At 35.4% G+C, this 25,679-nt stretch overlaps 2 protein-coding genes across 3 annotated transcripts; one reads left to right on the top strand and one right to left on the bottom strand.

Moving 5' to 3' along the window:
* LOC109714558 (transcription factor-like protein DPB) lies at positions 730-8,978 on the bottom strand. 2 transcript variants are annotated; one of them, XM_020239236.1, is made up of 10 exons: positions 8,483-8,978; positions 6,808-6,887; positions 6,413-6,456; positions 4,539-4,601; positions 4,302-4,448; positions 4,095-4,163; positions 3,672-3,770; positions 2,502-2,572; positions 1,126-1,328; positions 730-1,001 (listed from the first exon to the last, which is right to left on the bottom strand). In XM_020239236.1, the coding sequence occupies exons 1-10, from the start codon at positions 8,773-8,775 to the stop codon at positions 985-987; spliced, it is 1,086 nt and encodes a 361-aa protein (XP_020094825.1). In that variant the 5' UTR covers positions 8,776-8,978; the 3' UTR covers positions 730-984. The 2 variants fall into 2 exon arrangements, with proteins under 2 accessions (XP_020094825.1, XP_020094824.1); XM_020239235.1 differs by having other exon boundaries at positions 730-1,328; positions 8,483-8,966.
* Positions 15,547-17,613, top strand: LOC109714457 (heavy metal-associated isoprenylated plant protein 3-like). Its single transcript, XM_020239097.1, has 5 exons — positions 15,547-15,666; positions 15,783-15,978; positions 16,093-16,352; positions 16,481-16,568; positions 16,705-17,613. The coding sequence occupies exons 1-5, from the start codon at positions 15,658-15,660 to the stop codon at positions 17,127-17,129; spliced, it is 978 nt and encodes a 325-aa protein (XP_020094686.1). The 5' UTR covers positions 15,547-15,657; the 3' UTR covers positions 17,130-17,613.

The raw sequence follows: 25,679 nt of genomic DNA, 5'->3' as shown, positions 1-25,679 counted from the left end.
TGTAAGTTTGTATGTGTAGCGGTATAGAACAATCCAAATCAAGTAAAAAAATTTTAAGAAAATTCTTTACGCTATATATATGTGTTGGATCAAAATTTAGGTCTTCTATTATTACTTTTTATAAATATTGATCTTGAGTCATTCATTTTGAGAGTTTGTTTGCAAGGCAAATAATGTCAAAAAAAAATCTAAACATTTTGATTTTTATGTGCTTCCGATAGTATATGTCATGTCTAAAAAAATCGATCATTGATTTAGATGTTTCATCATCAAAAACAAATTAAAGCACAAGAACCTCCGCCGTCCCAAACACATTTTAGCTGGACTAAAATTAAATTAAATAAATCTAATTTTTATAAACATATGATAGTGCTAGTCCAAGAAACATATTTTAGAAACATAGACCAACATCTGGAGATCTTGTAAAAAATACACTATTATTCTGAAGCATCAAATGCCTCCAAGCATAATTGGGTTTTCCCATCTAGTATTCTACTTGCTGTTAGAAAAGATAAAATAAAAAAGGAAAACTAAAAAGAGAGATATTGTTGCATATAGCATCAGCTGTACAAATTAACCAGAGCGTTCTCCCCAAGAAGAGAAGAGGCAAACAAAACTCATGTTAACCTTTCAAAGACCTTCAATCTGGTCATTTACTAATTTACCATGTTGGACATTTTACAAAGATTGCAATAAGAAAAAGAAATCATTACAGTGAGCTTGAGAGGAGAAAATGAAAATTTCGAAACCATAATACCCATTTCAGTGATTTCAGTGGAATACCCAGAGTTAGAATAGTTGAGAATACTAGAAACTAGTGATTGCAACACTATCAGGTAAAAAAAAAGGAAAAAAGACATAATATACAAGGACATTATGATTAAATTGATTTTCAAAAGCAGCAATCACCGAAATGTTCAAGCCGCCTCTGTCATTCCCCAAATTGCTGCAGAGCATAGCAAATTTTGCTGCTTTTCCCACATATCAATCAATTATAAGAACTTTACAAAAAGTCAAAAAAAAGGGGGGTTAGAAACATGAAGAGAACAAGAATCTTGATCCAACAAAGTGATCCTGGAGAAATTAGCCACTAATGTTCATGCTTCGCGCGGCCTTTCAGTATACCTGGAATGGGTGGAGAATTTGGTATCATTCCTGTCGTATTTAGCCTTGTGGGGAGTGTCAGGCGATTCTGCTGATATATATCCATCGAGCTCGAGAATTCGGCTGCATGTGAACTCGGCTCACAGGCATCATTGTTTTCTCCACTTTCACAGAATCTCATTGCTTTGAGTACATAGGAGTCATCATGCAACTCAAAAGGAGTGCTACATTTCGAATGATACATATACTGTTGTCAGAATATTAAATCTAGTGAAAAGAACTTGCTAGAAAACAACTTAAACTTCAAAGGTGAGATCAATACATGACGACAAGATTTGCTAATCTCCAACAATAAAGGGAGACAATATTTGGTAAAATCCAACAGAAAGCGAGGCAAGATTTTACCAAATCTTGGCCCTTATTCCATTTTTATTCCCAAATCAATCAGATCCTTAGTGGCTTTTAGCCTGGCTTTTGCAGCTACTTCCCTTCGAGGAAAACCAGCAGCTAAGTATATGGCAAATGAAAATTTCAAATTTTTTCTGTGATGTGATGCTAAAATGATCATTCGAGTTCCAATTGAAGCTTCGATTTGAAGCCTTCTGCTTCTACTGCAGAGGAAATATTTTTCTTTGCCTGTGTGTGGTGCATGCATGGACGAGAGCACGCTTGTGTTCATATGTGCGTGCACGTACCTATGTGCTGAAGTGTGGGTGTGGGTGTGTGTGTGTGTGCATGCTAGCATGCGTGTATGCATATGCATGTCTATGTGTGAGTATGCACGCATGTGCATGCATATGTGCTCACATGTGCGTACGTTGAGCATGCGTCCACATGTGTGGGTGTGCTTGTGCTTTTGTGCACACGAATGTTTGTGTGCATGTGTGCATGGGCGTGTGGCCATGTGTGTGAGCTTGTGTACAGGCACGTGTGAGCTTGTGTGTGTAACACATGCTAGTCTCTGAAATTTATGTATGTGAGTGGTGTCTGCAATTGGGAGGGCAGGAAATTAACAAAAAGCAGTCAATGCATTGCCAAACAACTGTACTCGGTAGAATTTCTGTAAAATCTATCTGGGCCAACCAGGCCCTTATTCAAGTTCAGTAAACCTTGCGCATGGTGGTTTGCTAGTACAGTAGAAGAAAAAAGAGCCATAAACAGATGAAGAAAGCTTCATACCAGCGACAGAACTACTTAGACCGATGTGCAAAAGGGTAGCAAGAATAATACTAAATTTGGACTGTAGATTTGGACAATTGGATTGTAGGAACCAAAGAAGAAAATCTCTACTACATGCTTTTGTGAGAAGTAGGATCGTAAAATAAGAAGTACGAACATAATTACTGACTATAAAAGGAAGCCACAAGGGACGACTTCAAGATATAGCTCTACATTACCTGTTAAAGTCGAAATGTACAAGTTGCATATCTTCCGAAATCTCAACTTCCACCGTTGCATGTGGACGAGTCTGTTCATGCATGTTGAGTAGAAATTTATGTAGTTATTACCCAAAGAATATATAAAGCAAAATATCAATCTAACATCAGTTTCATATAAAGCAATGACTCAACAAGCATTAATATTACGGATCTGTTTTTATAGTTTTCTCAGAAAAAGATTAACACAGTTAGTAGCTACACTAAGTAACACAACCCACCAGATTTATCCATGTTTGGAAGATTTGGTGCAATATATTACCCTAAGAATGCACAGGCAGAGTAATTGGGCTGAATATCAAATGATTTAGAAAGCTGAACAAGCAAAGTCTATCAAGAACATTTAAAAAAAGATATAGAAGCAAATCACATACTGTTCTTCACTTAAGCATCAACCTATCTTAAAATCCTAAGGGTTGATATGGAAAATTTTGTTTTTACTAATTATTAAGATTTTCTTCAGTACAAGATTCTAAATGTTTGCAGCAAGGTTGATGATTAGGAAAAACTGAGTTCAATTTAAAGATTTTTACCCAAATTTAAGTATGATAGCCAAATTATTTCTGAATTCTTTGTATCAGATAAATGGATTCAAATAAATATTGGTATTGGTCTTCCCGTTTTACAAATAAGTCAAATATCCTAGACTAGTTTTAAGCAAAACATGTTATTAACACAAATGTCCTACTCAGTTATCTAATTAAAGCATTAGACCACTATACATGGTGAAAGTGCACAGATTGCTAAACTACCAGTTATTCTGGTTTCAGTCTTTGGATCAATGAAATTGTGAATTTCTTACAATTGTAACAGAATCCTGACACAAACCTTGCAGTATCTTAAATAAAATATTGAGTGAAATGTGACCAAGAAAAGTAAGAAGACCTATGAACAGCAATAATAAATAACTAAAGCAAGAAGCCTAAATACTGTCTCAACTTTAAACCAACTTCTCCTGCGTCTTCCAAAATTGATATTTCATATGAATATCATCACTATAAACATTTGAAAACAATTGACTCTCATAACCTCATGAAGAAACACTTACATAATATTTACAAAAAATCATGGTCAGAGATCTTACAGCTACCTTGCAATAAATGAAACTGCTAAAAAGGTAAACTACCGTACCTGAACCAAGATAAAAGGTAAAGCCACTCCACCAGAAGGAGAATTTCCTGAACCATATAACTGTTCATTTCGTTGGACCAAGTTCTGGAGACCTATAAACTTCACAGAGAAAAAAATTGTAAGGTTACCCCATTCACCAATCATGTGTGGTATCAAAACTCTCACAAAAATAATGCAATAATGCTAGAATTCATCTAAAACAGGAACCAGCATGCTATTTGATACTGTCTTTGTTGTGTATCAGAAATAAGACAAATTCTTACATCAAAAGAAGATCACATCTGAACTTTTTCTATATTATTTCTGTCTACAACATTTTGAGGAGGTTGAATGGTTGTCTGCAAACCAAGTGCCTCATAAGAGACAAGCTTATATGAGCACAGCCCACAACATGAGCAGCACAACATGAGCAGATTAACATACCTGATCTTGCAAATCTTGCAAATATGCAGCTTTCTTGTCAATCCTTTTTTTCAAAGTGATGCATTCTTCCTGTTTTAAGTGTAAGGATTAGGACTGACCATATGGACTCATATGAAATACCACATATATTAGACACTAGTCATTTTAACAAACATATATGTAGTCAGATCCTAAAGATCAGATATTAGAAGATATGATAAAGAAAACCTTTAATCCTTCGACATCACTCTGACTAGTTCGAGGTAAGCCTTTCCATTGTATTTCTTTTTTGTCCTTAGATATAATGTCCATTGCCATAAGGACATTCAAGGCATCATACACCCTCCGCCTTATGTTCTTCTCATCATACTGTTGCTGCATTAATAAACACCAACACATCATATTCCAACATATAAGAAGCGAAAAGAAGCAGCAAATTCATCCTAATGCAGAACTGTGGACTACCTTATCTGGGGATACAAGATTACTATTAGGATCGACAAACTCTGCTACAAGCTCATCTGCAACCTGAGAGACAAAAACACGAAATACTAAAATATGAAATTGTAGCACTATTTGAGAAGACAAACTAAGATTGAAATTGTAGCATCATTTGAGAAGACTAAACCCTGTAAGGCAACTGGTAAACTTTAAAGGAGGTAAGAAAGAACTGAGCAACCAAGAAATAAAAAAAAAAAAAAAAAAAAAAAAAAAAAAAAACTTACCTCAACGAGTACAAATGCGAGCATTTTTTAATCATTCCAAAATTCTAGCATGTGCTTTACAATTAAAGAAATTTGCATACCAGAGTATTTTAATTTTGTTGCTTTTAAATCTAATTCTGCAAATTTTAATCAAATTTGTATTCAGTCATATTTATCTAATTCGATAAAACTTGTACTGAAATAGAACAAGTTAACTCTTGACTTGATCAATTTGATAATCCAATTGAATTGGACTCCAAATTGAAGCAACTATAGTCTTGACTTGATCAATTTATCCATAGAAATCTGAATCATGTTTGAAATAGACACGTTTGAAATAGAGTAAGCTTTACAATGAGATATCATACACTCAATTGGGATTCGAAAGGAACAAATTACTATCATTTCACTTCAGCTCTATCTATAGTTCCAAACTGCAGAATTTCATATTTCCACATCATTTACCTTATCATCTTTATTTTTTAATTGATTTTATTCAACAAAAAGCAGCCATAGGCCAATGAAAAGGAACATGCATCTGTTGGCTGTCATCTAAGGCCAAAAATCCACTCTAAAAATGCGATTCAAATCAGGAGGGCCTGATCTTGTCCAATCAAATTTGTTCCCATTCCTTCGCCCAACAATTGCCAGCCACTTGGCGGCCTGATTATATTTTTCTTCAAATGCTTAGTTTTAATAAAGTTAAAAGCAGGATTGCTATTTCTCAAGACAAGATTCCTGATATTCCAAGGCAGCTTCATGTTTATAAATCATCTGAATAAGCTGATAAAAGTCTGAATCCAGATCTGGTTTAGAAATTAAGATATCAACCATTTTGATTTGACTACCCAAGCTTCAAAAACTTCAATTTTGCTGCCTCACCTTTCAATATTTGATTTGAGCTATTTGAAAACTCTTCTACTTCAAACTTTGAATGTTCCATTTATTTTAATAGACTAAATTAGAATACTTTATCTACATTCTCATTGAAGTAAACAGTATATCCGACTTTTGGAAGAGAAAAGCTAACAAATGCCTAATTCAAACAAATTGAACCGTGAGGAATTTTTAAAGGCTAGGTAGTCAGATCAAAACAGGCCATAATTCAAGTAAGTTCCATACATTTTACCTGAAAAGTATTGTGTGACATGAATATTATGTGCTATTGTAGCCCATGCAACTTTTTTTACAAGACTGATTAGCTGGTTTGTAGATGATTAAAATGAAAAGTATAATAGTTGAAATAAAGTGTTATGGGAAGCACTTTTCTTAACTGAGCTATAAATGAACATTTGATCTGCCGGGATTGTATGTAAACACTTAATAAGTTCAGAAAGTTAGGCACATCAATGTAAAGGCTGAGGAACAAAATAGAAAGCATCAAAGAATTTAAAACTAACAATGTTAGTTATCACTAGTCATTGCAAATAGCTCTAAACAAAGGCAAAAGGATCCACATTACTAATCATCCAGCTTTAAGGAAACACCTTGCTCAAAAAAGGATGGCACAGAAATTCTAATACTACTAAATTTGCCTAGTACAGTAGAAAATACAGATAACATTCAGGTAAAAGTAAGTATGACAGTCAGAACATTTAAAATAACACAAGAAGGGAACGAAAGAGAAAGGCTAACCTCATTGTAAGTGGTTCTCCCCTTGCTTTCCACTTTCTTGCAAACTGAGCACAATTTGCATGATCAAAACATGGGAAACAGAGAAGTAGAGATAACTAAGACTATCTCAAAAAGAACAAATTGATGGGTAACCAATATCAAACAACTTCACCATACCAACCCATAATACAGCATGAAAAAAGAACGGGAAATAGTGCAATAATCTTAGAATAGGGGAAGAGATTCAGATTAATTGCCATTCCAAGATAACAGAAAAAAAACTTTTTTAAAAAAAATGTACATGTTGGATTAGAAAAAATCAAAGGGTTTTATAGTCTCTGCATGAAACGTTAAACATCTTCCTAAGATAAAAGGATATGCATATATACCACATTTAGGAAGCATTATCCACTTACCTCTCATGCTGAACTGGCGAAGTCCCCTCCCACTTTTATCACCTCCAACGGCCCGGGCTCCCCTCTTTTTCTTCTTTCCGCTGCTCAAAAAACTCAATTTCGTTAAATTCCATGGCCAAGGTCACTAAGCCCAACATGAAAACGAAAACTAAGAAGAAAAACCTTGGCAAAAGAAGCTAGTTTCCTCTTTTCACCTCTTAAAGGAAACAACACAAAACAGGATACTCGAAGTGATTACTTACTACAACAAACACATTGGACTAGCATTTTGCTGCAAATCTACACAGAGCATAGAATTGATACAAGGAAGCCTATCCCAATCTTTTAGTAATAGGAACGGATCAATCCATAGAATAACTCTTCACGCATGATCAGGATGCCATTAGTTATTCAAACAGGAGTAAAGAATTTGAAACCACCAGCTAAAAAAATGGTACAGGGTAAACAAAAATATCTTTAGTTCAAACTAGACAGAATAAAGGTAGGATACACACAAAAGGATTTGACCCCAGATCCTTCCTAGTTGATGCAGGATGTTTTAATCGAAAATCCGTGCTGTTCGAATTGATTTAAGAGTATTTGAAGGTACTAGAAACAAAAAATCATGAATTTTCAATACTTCTTTTTCTATGCATTGAAAAGAGACAAAAATGAACAGTCTAAATTGAATAAGCTTCTAAAACATAGCACATATGATTCCTATAATCAAAATCAAAGTCAATATTCTCGATCAAGGCATCTAAAAGTATGTTCTAACAAATTTCTAACTTATTGAATCATATTTAACCATTAAACTAATGAACACATTTTTGTCAATCCATTAAAATTGTGAAATTCGAGATGACTTGATGCATAAGCAAACCACAATAAAAATTTATAAAAATTTTGCTTCTAATAGATTCAAATAATCTAGAATATTTCTATTGTCACTGTTTTTGTTGAATAAAATGCCCGAACATCAATTTTGCGAAAAGGAAGGATTTGGTTCCAAATCCTTTTGAGTGGAACCTAGTGTCATTCAACTGGATCTACGTGCTTCTAGTGCTGCTTCTTCTTCTTGCTTTAGATTATGCAACTCTAAAGATGAAATGCCAAGTCCTAAGATGCTTTACATCATAATGATGCAATCTAAGTATACTATGACAAACAAAAACAAGAACTTCCAGCTAAACTAGGAATCATGAACACAATGAAACAACCCCAGGATTAATTACTGTCCCACAAGTTCTCTGTAATATCCCGGGCAATCCGCAACCCGTCAATACTGTTACTTACTATCTTCCAAAGTATTACATTCTCAAGATAGTGAAACAGCGCGAACTAGATACTTTCATCCGACATTTAGTCCTGCATCAAACCGTCAATCAGCAAAAGAGATCACACTAACCTACAATCAGTTTCTTTTTCCAATCTGCATATGTAGTCTCTTCTACACTAACGATCAGTAGATTGCATCTTAATCTTGGAAACAGGATCCCTCCTACATCAAAGCACCCAATACTTCTCTTTAACACTGCGAATTATTAGGTTACTGAATCCCCACAATTGATCGAGCAGCAAATACACACCTTATTAACAGATCCCCAAAAACCTTCCTCTCATTTGCAAATTCAATCCAACAAGCATACTGAGAAGGGGCCATACTACATACATCAGTAAGAAATTATGCACAAACCTTGCAGCCCCCTGCGGCGACGGAGCGGCGTCGGCGGCATCGTCGTCGTCGTCGGGGAGGGCATCGGGGCCGTGCGGATCGGCGGAGGTTTTGTCGCTCCCCGCGGCGGCCGCGGCCTCGCTCAGGGCGGAGGGGGAGCCGGCGCTGGCGCTCGTGGACGCCGAGGGGGCACCGGAGATCGCCGCCGCCGCCGCGCCCCGGGAGGCGCGCCCAGGCCCGGCCCCGGGGAAGCCCCTCGCCGAGGCCGAGCTCTTGCCCCCATCGTCGTCCTCTCGGCGACGAGCGCTCACCATGGCTCGGCCACTAGAGAGAGAGAGAGGGAGGGAGAGAGGGAAAGGGAGGGAGATCGTTGAGAATTGCGGAGTCGCTTTGAGAGGGCGATAATTAAAACAAGCGCCTGGGAGGGAGAGGAGAGTGGACGGGGTTTTCTTTTCTTTCTACCGGGTTGGGTTTCCACCGGGCCGGGTTTTCGGTTGGGCCGGACCAAGCCCAAGATGGGGCTTCGAAAGCAAGGATTTATTACGTGGAAAGAAAATTATGTAAGATTTGCTTCTCCTAATAGGCTAATATAATGATTCAAAAAAAAAAGTAGTTTTAATATTAAAAAAATATGGCAAGACAAGGGCTAAAAGTTGGCTCTTGGATAAACAGGTACAAGATTTATGTTCTGTTAGAATGTAGAGATAAACATTACTCTTTTAAAATAGATTGTCTCTAGTGCAAGTGGTAAAAGGCTTGGTGGTTGGTATCCGAGGTCCTAAGTTCAAATCTAAGTTGATTCACATTTTTAGTTAAATTTATTTCTAAATGAAATAAACGAAGCGGGTAGCATGCTACCTATATCTCTCAAAAAAAAAAAAAAAATGTTATCCTTGCATCTAAAAATTAATTGGGTGTAAATTTTATACCTTACTCATCTAAAGACACTAATATTTTTACGTTAATCTTATGAAAAATCCAAATGGGTAGTTTAAATCCTTGCATGGATAGGTATATGATTTATGGCCCTCTTTTGCCCTCTTTTGGAATGTTCACATAGCATTCTCTGAGTGAGAACACGGTTAGTTAGCATCTAGACAGTTCGTGCTATGGACCTTATTGTAGTCTCGAATTTACTCTTTTTTTTCATTTGATATTGTGGAGATGTTCGTATGTTACTATTATGGTTTGAGTTTAGTTGAAATATTGGGTTTTTCCTATTGTAGTGGTTTAGTGAATTATGGATTATGATTTTGGATTTATTAGTAGTTGATTAATGAAACTATCTTGTTTTGATTACTTGTGATTACTGATCTGTGCTTCCACACCGTGCATGTATAGAGAAGACTCTGTCTGTGTGGACAGATGATACTGTGTACGTGCGGCGGGTGCATATTTCAGGCAAGGTTTACAAAAAAGAAAAAATTATACGCTTTCCGCAAATTCTGTTTTTCAAAATAGAAGGATTTCTACGAAAGTGCTTTCCAAAATGGGCCCGAAATAGGAGCTTGTTATATTTTTTTTAGTTTGTTGCAACACTGTATTTGGTTTTAGGATAACAACTAGATATATAAAATAAGTCATTAATTTGATCTTAGTTATTTTGTCAAACATGTTGAAATTTACATGACATATTTTATACTCATAAAAAACGATTATCGTGGGATAGCCTGTTAAGACCAATTTGCCCTCACCCTCCTCGAATAGTGCTATTCTCGCATTTATTTCCGATGTTAATCGAAAAAACTCCTTACCTTGTTTTGAACGCCACTTCTTCCTCTTTATTTTGCTTTTTTTTTTTTGGTAAGAATTACTTAAAAAGGTTTTTTTTTTTTTTAGAGAGAAAGATAGCATGCTATTCTTTTCGTTTATTTTTTAAAAAAAATAAATTTAGCTGAAAATGTAAATTAATTAGGATTCAAACTTTAGACTTCGGGTATCAACCATCAAATCTTTGGCCGCTTGTAGTAGGAAAGGTCGGTAACTATTTAAAAAGTTGAGTTTGAGGAAACTCTATTTCTTAACTAGCACATTACTTATCTTTTCCTATCTGTTCTTGTGGTCTTGCTCTTCAATCGTAACAAATTTCAAAATCAATCCAGAGATTAGGCCTTCTTGTATAATTATATTTTATTTCTTTGATTGCCCTAAAACTATTTGGCCGTTAATTTAAAATGCTGCTAATTACATATATATATATATATATTTTCACACGATTAATAGGATCCAGAAAAAAAAAAAATCAATTTCAGAGTTTAAATGCGACATTTATTGAGATTTTTTCTTGCATTCAAGAACTCATTATAGTATAAAGTACGTGTTCTACAATGCGCTAGTTCGTACTATTAAATTAAATGAAACTCACCTTGGTTTTCTAAAAAATTAAGCTGACAGAGGATAGTATTTTTATATTTTTTATATTTAACATTTTTCTCATATTTAGACTTGAAATTTTTTGATTGACTCATAATGTGGACTTGACTTAAACGGAAGAAAATTAATTATACTAGAATCCGGCATAACTCGAGCTCAGAACCTCATACTTTGTTATCAAATTAAATTATACGAAACATGTAATCGTTTTTGTTTAAATGAAACAATTATTTTCTCCAAAAGCTTACCACGTTTATATATTTTATATTTAACAGTTTTCCTCACGTTTGGCCTCAAAACTTTTTAACAGACCCATAATATGAACTTTGATTAAACAAAAGGAAATTAAATAATAGTAGGAGTTTGGCATGACTTCAACTTGTACCATGCTAGATCTAGCACTGATGCATGGTGAAAGTTCTAATATTTACTGGCTTGGGGGTATGGAATCACTCCTACATAGTAACTATATTTATACATATTATGACATTAATTCATTCGTGTTGAGCTGTTGAGCTACGATACTAATTAACGGTAAATTATACGTCATTTTGCAGTTAAGTAGGTTTATATTGATTATTTTTTACTAGAATTTTGGACATTATTTATTACATTTGTCTCAGCATATATATATATATATATATATATATATATATATATATATATATATATATATATATATATATCTATATATATCAGTTAGTAGTTTATTTTTCTAACTTCGGGGTATAATGCTGTCTCAGTTATATTTCTAATTTTAATTAACAGATGCTTGGTTTATGTTTCAATTTATAAGCTTATTGGACCAGCTTGAAATTTAGTTTATAATTTTTTAAGTTCGGATCTAAATTAAACTCAATATGTAATTTCTGATGCTTCATTTCTACTTGTATTTTTGATGATACTGGATATTTAATAATTGCAAACAGAGTCTAACTTTGTAAAAACTGTCAACCTATCTCGGTTGAGTTAGTAAGTCAGCGATTCTAAATTCAGTCCAAAATATGGATTGGTAAGTCTTTGAATCACTGGCCCTAATACAAAATTTGCAAGATTAGAATTTGATACTTAGGGTTAGCGATGATACTTAGGATCTAGTAATGATGTTTAGGGTACATTAATGATGCTGTCATGTTATCTACAACATTATGGGGAACCTAAATGAGGTATTCATAGTAATGCTTAATATATAAATAAAATAATAAACAAATGTAAACAAAAAACAAAAAAGAAAAAAAGAAAAAGAAAAGGTGGTGGAAACTAGTCCGAAACACCCTGGGCTAGAGAAGCAGGTTTAGGCCCACCACCTTTTATGGACCCGGTCCACTGGGCCCATTAGTGCCTTTCTAATTTCGAAGTTGGCGCGAAATTTCATTCACGTGGCAGTCACGTGACGTGCCTTTGAACCGCCGCACCAATTTTTACCGTCCTGTCCTTACCACCGCGGCCATAGCCCGGCACGGCTCGTGGACACGTCAGGGGCATTTTGGTCATTTCAAAAGAGCATCCGCCTCGCGGGAAACTTACCAAAGAGGCGCCGACGTGCCGGACTCGTCCAGCGGAGCAGGGAATTATTCCCTAGACCAGGTTCGCCAAACTCATCGGTGGACCGAACCTTCGTCCTCCTCCCTTTGGAAGTTTGAATCTATACCGAGCTAAAAAAAAAAAAAAAAAGAAAAAAAAAAAGCTAGAAACGTGCTGCTAGACGTGGAGATTAAAAAAAAATGGTAGCGTTCTGAGATCGACGGCTCGGTTGTCAATGAGCGGGTTTGTTTGCTGATGAGTTCTTGAACGGGCTCGGGGGGTTTTTGCGTAGGCGAGCAACTCCGACAAATGATACGTCACGTGGCAGCATTCAGCTGGTCTGTACTCCCTCTCCGCACCTCATCATGTACGGACCAACTGTCTGCGCGACCCAGCCTGCTTGTGTCGACCATGTGTATAGGAATGCTCATAATTAAAATTGTATCCGAGACCCCTCGAATGCCAAATCATTTCGAAAATGTGGAACCTATTCATTTTTGGGGTTAATGGGTATTAGGGCTTTTTTTACAATAGTTCCTCTGATGCCAAATTTTGTTATTTTAAAAATAGTCTATCAAAATTTAAAATTACAAAAAATGGTCCTGTCGGCCTGCACGACAGCCCCTGTCAGCGGCACGCGGGCAGAGACTGGACCAGAGTATTAAGTGGAATACGGTTTGAATCATTCACGTGTTAAACACGGTGAATGGTTCACGTGTTTAGTACGTATTTTTTATAATATTGAAACAAAATCAATAAGGAGTAAGGATGTCAATAGGTATGGATATCCAAAATATTATCCGAATCCAAACCCGAATAAATTATATATATATACGTAACTTATTTTTGTTTATTTATACAATATATAAAATATTTAATAATTTTTATTTCTTAAATTTTCATCCAACTGTATAGATTTTTAAAACTCGCTGGGTTAGATGAAGATCTAAGGAATAAAAATTATTAAATATTTTATATATTGTATAAATAAATAAAAATAAATTATGTATATATATATATAATTTATTCGGGTTTGAATTCGGATAATATTTCGGATATCCATACCTATTGACATCCCTATTCCTTATTCCTCTTTTCAATATATAAAAAATACGTACTAAACACGCACTGTGTTTGAACACGGTGAATGGTTCACCGTGTTCAACTTAACACACAATCTCGGCCCTGCCCGCGTGGCGCTGACGTGGCGCCTGCGTGGCAGGCCCAGGGCCATTTTTGCAAATTAAATTTTGACAGGGCTATTTTTAAAATAAAAATTTGCCAGGGGTCTAAATGCAAAAAAAGCCCTTGCGTATAGTTTTCTGTAAACTTAACAAATTACAAATATACTTTTACAAATTAAATTTTTTATGTTATTTATGCAAAAGTCTAGTAATATTCATATTTGTTCATACTGGTTTGTTGCCGTTAGATAACTACTTATTTTTTAACAGCAGATAAGTGAAATGCTAATTTTGTCATCACAAATATATCCCTCCAAAAGCCCGAACTGCTCTAATTGTACAAAAATGTCCCCCAAAAAATTTTCAATGCTCATCTTCTTCTTTTTTAAAACCCAACCTAATTAATTCATCATTGTTGCAACCTCTTCTAGTACTTCTTTTGTCCTAAACCTTTTCTTTTGAGCAAAATAAAAAAATTATAGAAAAATTGAATGGAAAAGCAACACGCTTTCGTCATGGGTGAAGCAACACGTGTCCTGAATGGATGGGGACGGAGAAATTCTAGTTACCGGTTTGAAACTAGCATGTAGGAGAGAGAGGAGGAGGAAGAAGAAGAGTCCCATTGCAAGGGTTTTGATTGAGAGAAAAAAGTATAATATAATATGGATAAAAATATTAATTTATCTTAGTAACTAACCAGGATATTAAATATTTTATCTATAGTTAACTAAATTTTTTTAACGAATTCTAATGATAGGGGCATATTTGACAATATTAGGACTTTCACAAGAATAACATAAAAAAGTTGAATTTTGTATGGATATATTTATAATTAATTTGCTATATTTTTTCAGGAAGCTATATGCAATTAATCCTAATTTTTATAGCAGTGCTAGGGTTATAATTCATTTTGAATTATAATTTTGTGTTTTTAATAAAAAAAAAATTAAAGAGAGTAAGTCAATTCTACAATTTGTTAAATAAGAAATTGTGACAGTTACGAGCCTTTCTGGTGGTAGATTTAGCATTTCTCTAATTTTAATAGAGTTAAATGGCGTTACTGGACTTCAATGTTTAGTTGATTTTTTATTTCTCTACACATTTTTTTTTTTTTTTTGTAATAACAGATTTTTTTTTCTTTGTAGTGGCAGATTAATTGCACTAATTTTTATCACTTTTTATTTTTAATCCCTAACTTTTTTTTGTCATATGCTGCTCATTACATCAAGTCAAATCTCACCATCTTTAACATTGTTCTCCGCATTTATGATCATTTCAATTTTGTACATGATATTTGTGGTCTCTTTCAAAGCATTTGATATTTTTGGCATTGAATTAGACATATTACCAACCAAACTCTTAAAAAAAAAAAATAAAAAAAAGTGAGTGAAAAGATGAATCGAATGTTGCTAGATTATGACCTTAGTTCATATGAATAGGTGAAAATTTATTGGAGTTGATATTGTCGAATATTGTATCAAAATAAATAAAACCTAATTGTGACAAAATAAAAATAAAAAATTTAATAATAAAAAATATATTCTGTGCCAAACTGAAAAAATCAGACAAAGGTTATGGGGGAACGGTCCTGTTAACTCTTATTATACTAATTAATAATTCAGTTAAAAAATTTATAAAATTAAATTAATTTATTCATTACTAATTTTTTTATTGGTCAAATTTTATTCACTTAAAATAATTCAAAATGTTAAAATGAATAAAATATTAATAAATTTGATAAAATTTATACTTTATTTGACTAAAATGACTCAATTCTAAAATTTGATAAAAGTTACTAAAATTGAGGCGGCTACTTCAAAACGGAAAAAGTTTATTTATTTATTTATTTTTGGTAGCACGAGCGCATTTAAGTAACATACATGGCATGGTGATGACATGATGGCCGCACATAACCATTACCATACAAATGATGCCCATGAGCGGGTCTAAACGCACGATCGGATTCTCCGGATCCGATCCGAACACGGAGGCCTCCCTCTCCCTATTTAAGCCCTCCCCCCTCCCCTGGTTAATTTCCCCTCTTCAAGCGCTACGGATACGCACAAACAGAGCGAAAGCGAGAGACGAGAGTCACAGAGCGAGAGAGAGAGACGCATGGGTGAGGTAAGGGTTTCGCCTCGTCGTCTTTCTCCTCTCTTCCTCTTCGCATAAACCCTAGCTAATTGATTCGATTCGGTTCGTAATGATGATGGGTTGTTTCTTGAATATGTTGTATGTAGGAGGAGAAACCGAAGGGGGGAGAGAAGGAGAAGGAGAAGGAAAAGGAGAAGGAGAATAAGGGCGATGGGGGTGCGGAGAACAAGAAGAAGGAGAAGGAGAAGAAGGACGAATCCCCGCCGATCATCGTCCTGAGGACGGATCTGCACTGCGAGGGTTGCGCCATGAAGGTCAAAAGGGCCATCAGATCCCTCCCAGGTTCCTATTCCTATTCCTATTCGATTCTATTCCCCTGTGCTCGCTCTTCCTTGTTCCGATTTTCTCGGTTTCTTGAAGAATTCGCGCTTAATTACTTTCTCGCCCGTTGCGCAGGGGTGGATGCGGTATCCGCGGACGCGGGGAGCAACAGGGTGACGGTGACGGGCCCCGCGGATCCGTGGGAGGTGAAGGAGAGGATCGAGGCCAAAACCAAGAGGAAGGTGGAGTTCGTCTCCCCTGCAAACCCACCCAAAAAAGATAAGGATAACAAAGTCGGCGGCGACAAGAAACCCGGCGCCGACCCCCCCAAGCAGCCTCCGAAAGACGCCGCCGCTGCCGCCGCCGCCAAGGGCGACGACCAAAAGCCTAAAGAGGTGCCCAATTATTTATTTATTTATTTATTTTATCAATTAATTAACCTATTGGTGGTTTTTAATTAATTAATTAATTCATCGGTATTAATTTCTTAATTTTTTTTTTTTTTTTAAAAAAAATTTTATAGCCTCCGGAGTCGACAGTGATGCTCAAGATCCGGCTCCACTGCGAGGGGTGCATCGACCGAATCAAGAGGCGGATCTACAAAGTGAAAGGTAATCATCATCAATCGACCGCGACGCTCTAGAAACTCACTGCTCGTGTGCTATATTATAATAATATTTATTATTAGGGTTTCTTTTTTTCTTATGTGAAGTTAAATTAATAATAGTTAGCGGTTGTGCGGCGCAGGGGTGAAGGAGGTGACGGTGGACGCGGCGAAGGACCTGATCACGGTCAAGGGCACCATGGACGTGAACACCCTCCCCTCGTACCTCCAACAGAAGTTCCGGCGCAGCGTCGAGATCGTCCCCGCCAAAAAGGACGCGGGCGGAGGCGATAAGGGGGACAAGGACAAGGACAAGGAGAAGGAGAAGAAGGGGGATGGGGGAGGAGGGGGCGATAAGAAGAAGGAGGAGAAGAAGGACGAGAAGGGCGCCGGCGGCGGAGGCGGAGGCGGAGGGGAGAAGGGAGCGGCGGCTCCACCACCTGCGGCTCCGGCGTCGGCGGAGGTGAATAGGTACGACTACTACGCGCCGTACGGGTACAGGGTGGAGATGGGGCACGCGCCGCAGATCTTCAGCGACGAGAACCCCAACGCGTGCGCCGTGATGTGATGCGATATATATATATATATATATATATATATATGGTCCTGCCCCTCCCCCTGCAACTCGCGCCGTTCAAAGTGAGGCGTTACCGCCCTCCTCTCGCGCTGTTGGCGATGTTATTAGGATTATGTATGTATGGTATGTATGTATGATGCTAGTTTAAATATATATATATATATAATATATCTAATAATAATAATAATGATAGTAGTAGTCGGAGTGGGTCGCGCTGAGAAGTGGACGGGGCTGTGTAAATGAGTGTGGATGGCTGTCGAGAAGGATACGGAGTCGATCGGGAATATAAGCTCGTAATTTTTTGGTTTTTTTTTTCTTTATATATATATATATATAAAATATCGGGAGATAATTGTTAAATTTACCGAGGGATATAAGTAAGTAATAATAATAACAATAAGGATCTGTTTGTTTGGTCCATTAAAAAAATAAAATGAGACAATCTGTATGTAATAAAGTTGTGCAGATGCTTTTTATGTTATGTTATGTTATATTTAGCTTGGACGTCGATACTCGATACACGCGGCAGCATGCATCCCAGCTGTTTGTGTGTTTGCGTTTGGTAGGGCAATAAATGTTCTTTTCTTAGCGTTTGGTAGAGCAATAAAAATCTGCAAACATGGATCCTGTTTGTGTTCGGTAGAGTAATTAAAAAATTGTGTGGGCTCCCATGGCACCGTCGGGGAGGACAAAGATCCAGGAAATGAACCGGAAAGGTCGTAGTATGTAAGGATTATATGTTGATAGCCGAGATAACTACATCATGCTCTAATAAATATGTAATAATGGAACCGCAAAGGCTTTTTTTTTTCTTTTTATTTTCCGGCACGGAAAACAAAAAAATAATGGGGAAAGCTTAATTCTTCTGACTCATCACATCTTACAACGTCACTAATACAAGAACCAATTTTTTTCCTGTAGTTTCATCGCTTCTTTTTTGATATTATAAGCTGAGAAGAAATTATCTGAATCTTAGCTAGGATGCAGAGTTGTGAAATTACAACTCTCTTTTTAATTTGATTGTAGATTTAGTATTTTAAATGAAATTGACGAACAATTTGTAATTAGCCAAATTAGCCCGACATATTGCTTTATCCAGCAACTGTGATCTTGTTTGCTCACTTATTAGAGTTTCTGCAAAAATACTTTTTCAGCAGCATACCTTTGTGGAAAAGTCCTACTAGCTAGTTTTTTCGTTAATACCTCTCTAAATTGCGCCGCCCTGGAAAAAGAGAATAGGAATTCATTTCCAACTTCTTATGGTTGCAAAGCAGCATAAAAAAAGGCATTCAGGCAAAGCCAAACATACGCTAGATAGCTAATTAACATTGCTGTTGAGTCTTGCTCTTTGAAATGTTAAAGAAAAAATTATATATCAAAAAAAAAAAAAAAAAAAAAAAAAAAAAAAAAAAAACACCTAGGATTTAAAACTATTATTATCACTGTGATCTCGTTGGATGCAATTTATAACATCTAAAATGTTTACATGGTAAAATTACAATTTTTAATAATCTTTATCTCATGTAATATTTGAATATTAATTAATGGCCATTTTAGTAGATTAATTTTGATGACTATACATGATGCACGAAAAATTGATTTTCAGAAATTATACCATTTTATGTGTAGACAATTTAGAGATCATGCCAAGCCTAGAGCTCCTTTTCTAAAAGCACTTTTAAAATCATTTTTCATATGACAATTAGAGTTGGGCATAAAGCTTGATCAAATAATTAGTTTTAGAGCCTGACCCAAAGCGCGATAGACCCCTCACATGAAGTGCATCTCTAGCTTCTGTCCGCGCGCGCGTGTGGTGTCAAAATACAAATTATTCACAGACAATCACTTTACAACAACTACAAAACCTATATATATATATGCAGTAGAGAATAAGACATGCATGGGAAGGAAACAACCCAATTACCAACAACTAGGAAAAATAACCATTAACTAATCATGAAGTCAAATCCACCACTTGAGATCCAACCAAAACTAAATGCACAAGTAATAAAATTTGCAATTTGTATGTTTCAATTGAGAAAAACTGCATGCCGCTGAATAACCATCATCAAATCCATGAGGTAATTGACAACAAAACTAGCATGTAAACACTCCCATGATAATATCATCATAACCATGAAAACAACTAATTAACTACCTAACCATGACAACTCCAAGCCATCAAATTAAACATCACATGAGTAGTACATAAACTGAAGGATCAAGCTAGTCATCAAAGTTACTTACGCACAAGTAGCCAATGTCTCAATACAGTAATTCGCTATCTAATGCGTGCCTCACGATGTGCCCTGGACCTCACCTTTCGTGTTCCTTGTAGAGAAGGGGGAGTGAAAAACATAGAAAAGTGTTTCCCAGTGGGTATAGTGAGCCGCCGCAGACAAGCCACACATATTGGTCAACAATAGGTAATAGATAATCATGTCATGATGTCTAAATGTACTAGCCGCTAGACCGACCGTCCCTAGAGCAAGTGGCAAAGGACTTGGTGGTTGGTATCCGAGGTCCTAAATTCGAATCCTAGTTGATTCACATTTTCAGCTAAGTTTATTTCTAAATGAAATAAACGAAGCGGGTACCGTGCTACCTATTTCTCTCTCTCAAAGAAAAGAAAAGTATAATAGCCGCTAGCAATGCTTCTATACTTTTTTATTTTTGGATGCCGTTTATTTATTTCTATTCAACAGCTTAGATTTAATTTTTATTTAATTGTGATCTGTAATAACAAGTCACTTGAGAGAGGTACCGGTCACCAGGTACCCTAAAAAAGAGTATTTTGGTCTTTTAACTCTAGGATAAATAAGTAATTTTGCCCTTACGATATTATCTAATCTAACATCTCTCTCCTCTTTGTTTCCTTTTTCTATCTCCCCTATCTATCCTTGATTCCTTTCCATCTAAGTAGGAGTTTTTATTTTTGGATAGATTATAAATTTTGAATATTCCAATTTAGTTATGGTCTTCAAATTAAGGTAATTTTCTTTTTCTCTTTGTTTAATTGTTTTTATATTGCAAATGACTTTAATTTTAAGAAACTATGCTGCATTAAAATTTATTTCCATACCTGCTACTTTCTAAATCTTTTTTTTTTAAAGGAAGAAAATTTAGATTATTTTTTTTGATTTAATTTGGTAGTTATTTTTATTTCTAGTTCGAAGGATGAGAATTTTAAAATTTTATCACATAGTCTTGACATTAATAACTTTCTGAAATTCGTGATGGCTAAAGAATTAGAAAACAATATTCAAAATTATTTTTAATCTTATTCAGTTCAAAGGGTTAAACCAAACCGCTTGATCGATTGGATTACGCTCTGACGGCCGATCGAACCAGTCGGTTCAATCTAGTTTTAAATACTAAATATACTGTATAAATCATTAATACTAATCCAAAACTTCTATATTTTAAAATTCGTCAAATTTGGATGCAAGTTTTGGAATTGATAGCCGGGCTCGGTTTTAGATTTTTGAAACCTGACTTGAATCTAACCCGTTGACATCGCTAACCATTAATCCCTAATCATTACTTTTTTTTTAAAAACCACTAATCTTAACCTTTTTAATTTTTCCATTTAAAATATTTATTATCGATTCTGATTGTTATAAAATGTCATTATTTGAAACATTTGTTATCTCTAATGGTTCAAAACTATTCTTAAACTTATACAATTTGAAGGATTGAACCGAACCACATGATAGATTGGATTATGGTTTGACCGCTCGAACTAGTCGGTTCAATTTGATTTTTAAATCATTGATACTAACTTAATTAATTAAAATTAGTTAGCAAGCTAATTGCAAACTAAAATGTAAGGAACTAAAATTTTGAAATTTGACTAAAAGCTTAAAAATTTTGAAGGTAAAAATCAAAACTAGCTTAATAAATCAAATCAGTTAGACTAATCAAATTAATAAAATATACAAATAGCCTAGATTTGTTCTATATAGATTTATTTAATTTATCTACAGTCTTAATTTTGTTTATTTTATTAAAACTCTATGGTGGAGATTTATTATAAGCTTAAAATTTAAATTATATAGTCTAGATTTGTTCAGCCGTAAGTTTAAATTGCAATATAATGTTTAAACTTATAGGTGGTTTCTATATACTGTTTAGATTCTAAACTAAAAATTTATTTTCAGTTTATATTCTAAATTATAATACATGATCTCATTACTTTTAAAAGATCAATTTTTACTATTAAAATTTGAATTAATTTCGCTCGGACAACTCTATTCTGAGAATAAATTTGAATTATACCCTATATTCCTTTTGAATCAAATATTTAACTATATTAATTTTTTTTAAATAATAATACAAAATTAATGTCTAAATTAGAGGAATTCTAAAATTCCTTAATCATATTAAATATGTTGAATTTAAATTTTTATCCAGTTTCAATTTTTTTAAAGAGTGATAAAAATTAATTTCTAAACTAGAGAGAATTCAAAAATTTCTTAAACATATTAAATACGTTGAATTTAAATATTTACCTAAATTCAAAATTTTTTAGTAAGACAAAATTAATGTCTAAATTAAAGAAATTCTAAAATTCCTTAAACATATTAAATATATTGAATTTGAATATTTACCAATTTGTAATTTTTTTTATATATTGATATAAAAGTAATGCCTAAATTGTAATTCTAAAACTCATTAAATTAGTGCTTACGAATAAACAATCCACTCCATTAAATATGATCTAAAGTATTTTTGAAACTTCTAGAAAGTAAATTTCGTAATTTTTCAAAATCATAAGAAACTTCATCAAGCGGGTTTAAAATGAACAGTCAAAATCGAACGACGCCTTAAAAATGGATGATCGGATTCTTCAATTTAAAATTAGAGTTATTGATCTTTATCTTTACCAGAAATTCAACTAATTTCGATTCTTTTATACCGTCAAACTAGCACATATCCCATACCGGGCGTTAAAAATTGTCAATTATGTGACCTTTTGATCGTAAGGTAAATGATGTCGAAAAATTATAAAATTTGATTTCTAAACATTTTAAATGCTCTAGTGTAACGACCCAGCCCACTAGCAACAATAACTCGTTGGACAAAAAAACTGGCCCAAAATGCTTAAGCCCAGTTATTATTACTAGTGTCTAAGTCTCTTATAAACCCAATGACAACCCCATTCCCATCCGATGTGGGATTATTGGGGTATCACAGACTCCCTCCGTTAAGGCCCTGACGTCCTCGTCAGTCTAATCACACACACAGCCCAAGATCACCAGGCGATGTGAGACTCGTCTCGCTAGCCCGTCATCCAGACCCTAGCTCAGCGAAGACTGCCATACACTGTCCAGCTGGCATGGACGCTTCTGATACGCAACTGCTAAACGATCCAGCCCACTAGCAACAATAACTTGTGACCTAAACAACCGGCCCAAAATGCTTAAGCCCAGTTATTATTACTAGTGTCTAAGTCTCTTATAAACCCAATGACAACCCATTCCCATTCGATGTGGAATCTATTGGGGTGTCAACATATCTAGAATAACGGTTAACGTGTGTGGCGATCGTCGATTCGGAAAGCATCTTCATCGGAAAACAACTGTATGAGTACGAGGCGATCATACTGATAATAGTATAATAAGCATATATATTATATATATAGAGTAGAGCTAGAATCACTTGTAAAAGTATCACCAAGTGATTATTGTGTGTTTTAGCCCATTGGATGGAGAGATGTGAAGGTTGAGATGATGGTGGTAGGTGTGATTAGGTGGGGTAGGTAGAATAGTGTTTGATCTAAAGGCTATTTGTACATCAAAAAATAAATCAAATGGTTAAAAAAACACATAAGTATCACTTGGGTATTCACTTGTAAAAGTTATGTCTAGCCCTACTATCTCTTAATCCTCTCTCTCTCGTCTCTTCCTTTCTTAATAATCATAGCATTTATATATATATATATTATAATACTATATATAGTTGGGACTGGGCTACTATTAGTAGCAAAATCCCATGTTGCTACCAGTTTTAAGCTTTGGATCAACTCTTATTCATTATTTCTCTAACCATTGGATTAAATACTATATAACCAGGTGGGGACACTCAAACCCATAGGCGGACCACTCAACTCTCACGAACTCAAATAGTCATCCTGACCCTACAACATTTTCATCCAAAGGTTAAAAACTGATAGCAAAATAGAGCTTTACTCATTAGTAGATACCAGCTAATCATATTAATATATTATATATATACATATGTACATATGTATATATATATGTATATATGAATATGTATATATATATATATAGTCCGGTTACTATACTATCGATATATAGCACCAAGCTCTTGATACTATCGAGTTTTCTACTGTTAGATCTACCTTTTGATCATTTCTACCCGTTAGATTATACTATTCACCCAACCACCCACTCAATCCTAGGAGATCACTATCAATAACAAACGGGCTCCATTGTCACCTATCTCCAGTATTTTTTATGATAGAGTTTTCAAATCGACAATCAGTACTGTTGAACATGATCTATACTACCTGAAGCATCTAAAAACTAAATTTTATTTTTTTTATATTGTTCTCTCGTGATAAGAGTTTTGTAATCAAGATCAAGAGTATATATAAATCTGTTAAGTATTTTGTGTTGGCAAATTTCGTGATTTGAGTCGGAGTCTTGATACGTTCGTTGCATGATTGTCGAAGATCGAAGAATCCAAGGTTCCGAGAACTCAGAAACATCTCACTGCATGAATCACGATGCTCAGGTAAGGTTTTAAATCATGTTATAGTGATTCATACTTATTTATGATATTAGAATCATATAATTAAATGTTTAAAGGATTAGAAATGGGTTTTGGTACTTTTGAATTGATTATAAAAGTTTTTGATAATGTGTATCGGTACTATATTTCAGTTCCTCAAAACCGTCCTCGAAAATTCAAGTTTCAACAAGTGGTACTGGTACCTCCTATTGGTACCTCAAACCCGAGAGATGCAATTCTGGAAATTGCATTGAGTACCGGTATTGCATTGGACCGGTACCGGTATTGCGGTACTCAATCGACTACGTACCAGTACTGCATCGACTTGGTACCGGTACTCAGCCTCAGAAATTTTTTGTTCCGTCATGAGGTACCGGTACCAACTTACTGAGTACCGGTACTCAATATAAAATTCCTAATAATGCCTCTAATCCGACTCTAATTAATTTTAAGGTCTATAAATAAACTATTGAGGTTCTCTAATTGATAAAAAAGCACGAGAATATATGAAAGAGTAACCCTAGAGGCTAGGTTTCGTTCTAAACCTATTTTCCACATATTAACCTCTTTTAGGTCAATTCGAGATATTGTAATTTGATATCTATAGGTCGAATTGATTTAAGGTTCGCTTAGAGATTCTTCTCTGGTTCTTCATCGATACTCTAAGCGAAGGATCACCAAATAATCATGATGTTCTTCATGAACGGCATCGTGGATTCGACGTGATCGAAGGCGGTTCGAGGATTCGGATCGTGAGCTCGTGGATTCGAGTGACGTTCGTGGATTCGGACGTGTGCCATGCGTTCGTGGATTCGAACTTGAGGGCGTGGACAACCCGGAGGCTTGCGCGAGATTCATAGGAGGTTAAGAGAGGTCGAGTCCGTGGAGTCGATAATCACCTTATAATCTTTTCTCTTAAGTGAATTGTGTTTTCGCGTGTTGGTCCCGTTGGTTTTTCTCCAAAGTGGAGTTTCCCACGTAAATCTCGGTATGCTATTTTTATTTTCTGCATTTATTTTTCATAGCATTGAGTTTTGCGAATTTAGGCCATACACCTATTCACCCCCCCTCTAGGTGTGATATTATCTAGATTGATCCTAGGGTTTCTGTAACCTACAAAATCTTGTTCTAAATAGTTTAAAGAATTTTCTAACTGAAATTCAATTGGTTTGGATATCTCTATGCTGTTAAATGAGAAAACGTTTTTTATCGACCATTAAAGTTGCAAATTTGAAACCCTTTGATCATTAGGTCAATAATGTCGAAAAGATTTGAAATTTAGTTTCTAAATATTTCAAGTGATATAGATTATATTCAATAGTGCCGAGCGTCGATTTGGAGGCTCTATCATTAAAAATAAATTGATGGCAATGGAATCCATTTGTTATTGATAGTATTCCAGCTCTACTCTCATTATATATCCAAATTATTCTCGTTAATCATAATTCACATATTAGGATTTATTCGGTGTGTTCATAACTCAATCAATACATATAATAAAAGGGCAACCTTAAAGTGCCACGCGTCGCCTCCCCAGCAACCCCCATCCTTCTCAGTTCCGAGGTAGGGGCGGGTTCTCCCTCTCTCTCTTTCTCTTTCTTTCTCTGTCTCCCTCTCCCTCTCTTTCTTTCTCTCTCTCTCTCTGCTCGCGTGCCAGCGCGAGAGGGGACCCGCGCACATGGCGGGGCGGGCTCTCTCTCTCTCTCTCTGCTCGCGTGCCCCGGCGAGAGGGGACCGCGCACATGGCAGCCCCCCGGCTCTTTCTCTCTCTCTCTCTCTCTCTCT

Source organism: Ananas comosus, linkage group 8, assembly GCF_001540865.1.
Source record: "Ananas comosus cultivar F153 linkage group 8, ASM154086v1, whole genome shotgun sequence".
NCBI classification, from domain to species: Eukaryota; Viridiplantae; Streptophyta; class Magnoliopsida; order Poales; family Bromeliaceae; genus Ananas; species Ananas comosus.
This window is presented reverse-complemented; position numbering and strand designations above follow the sequence as displayed.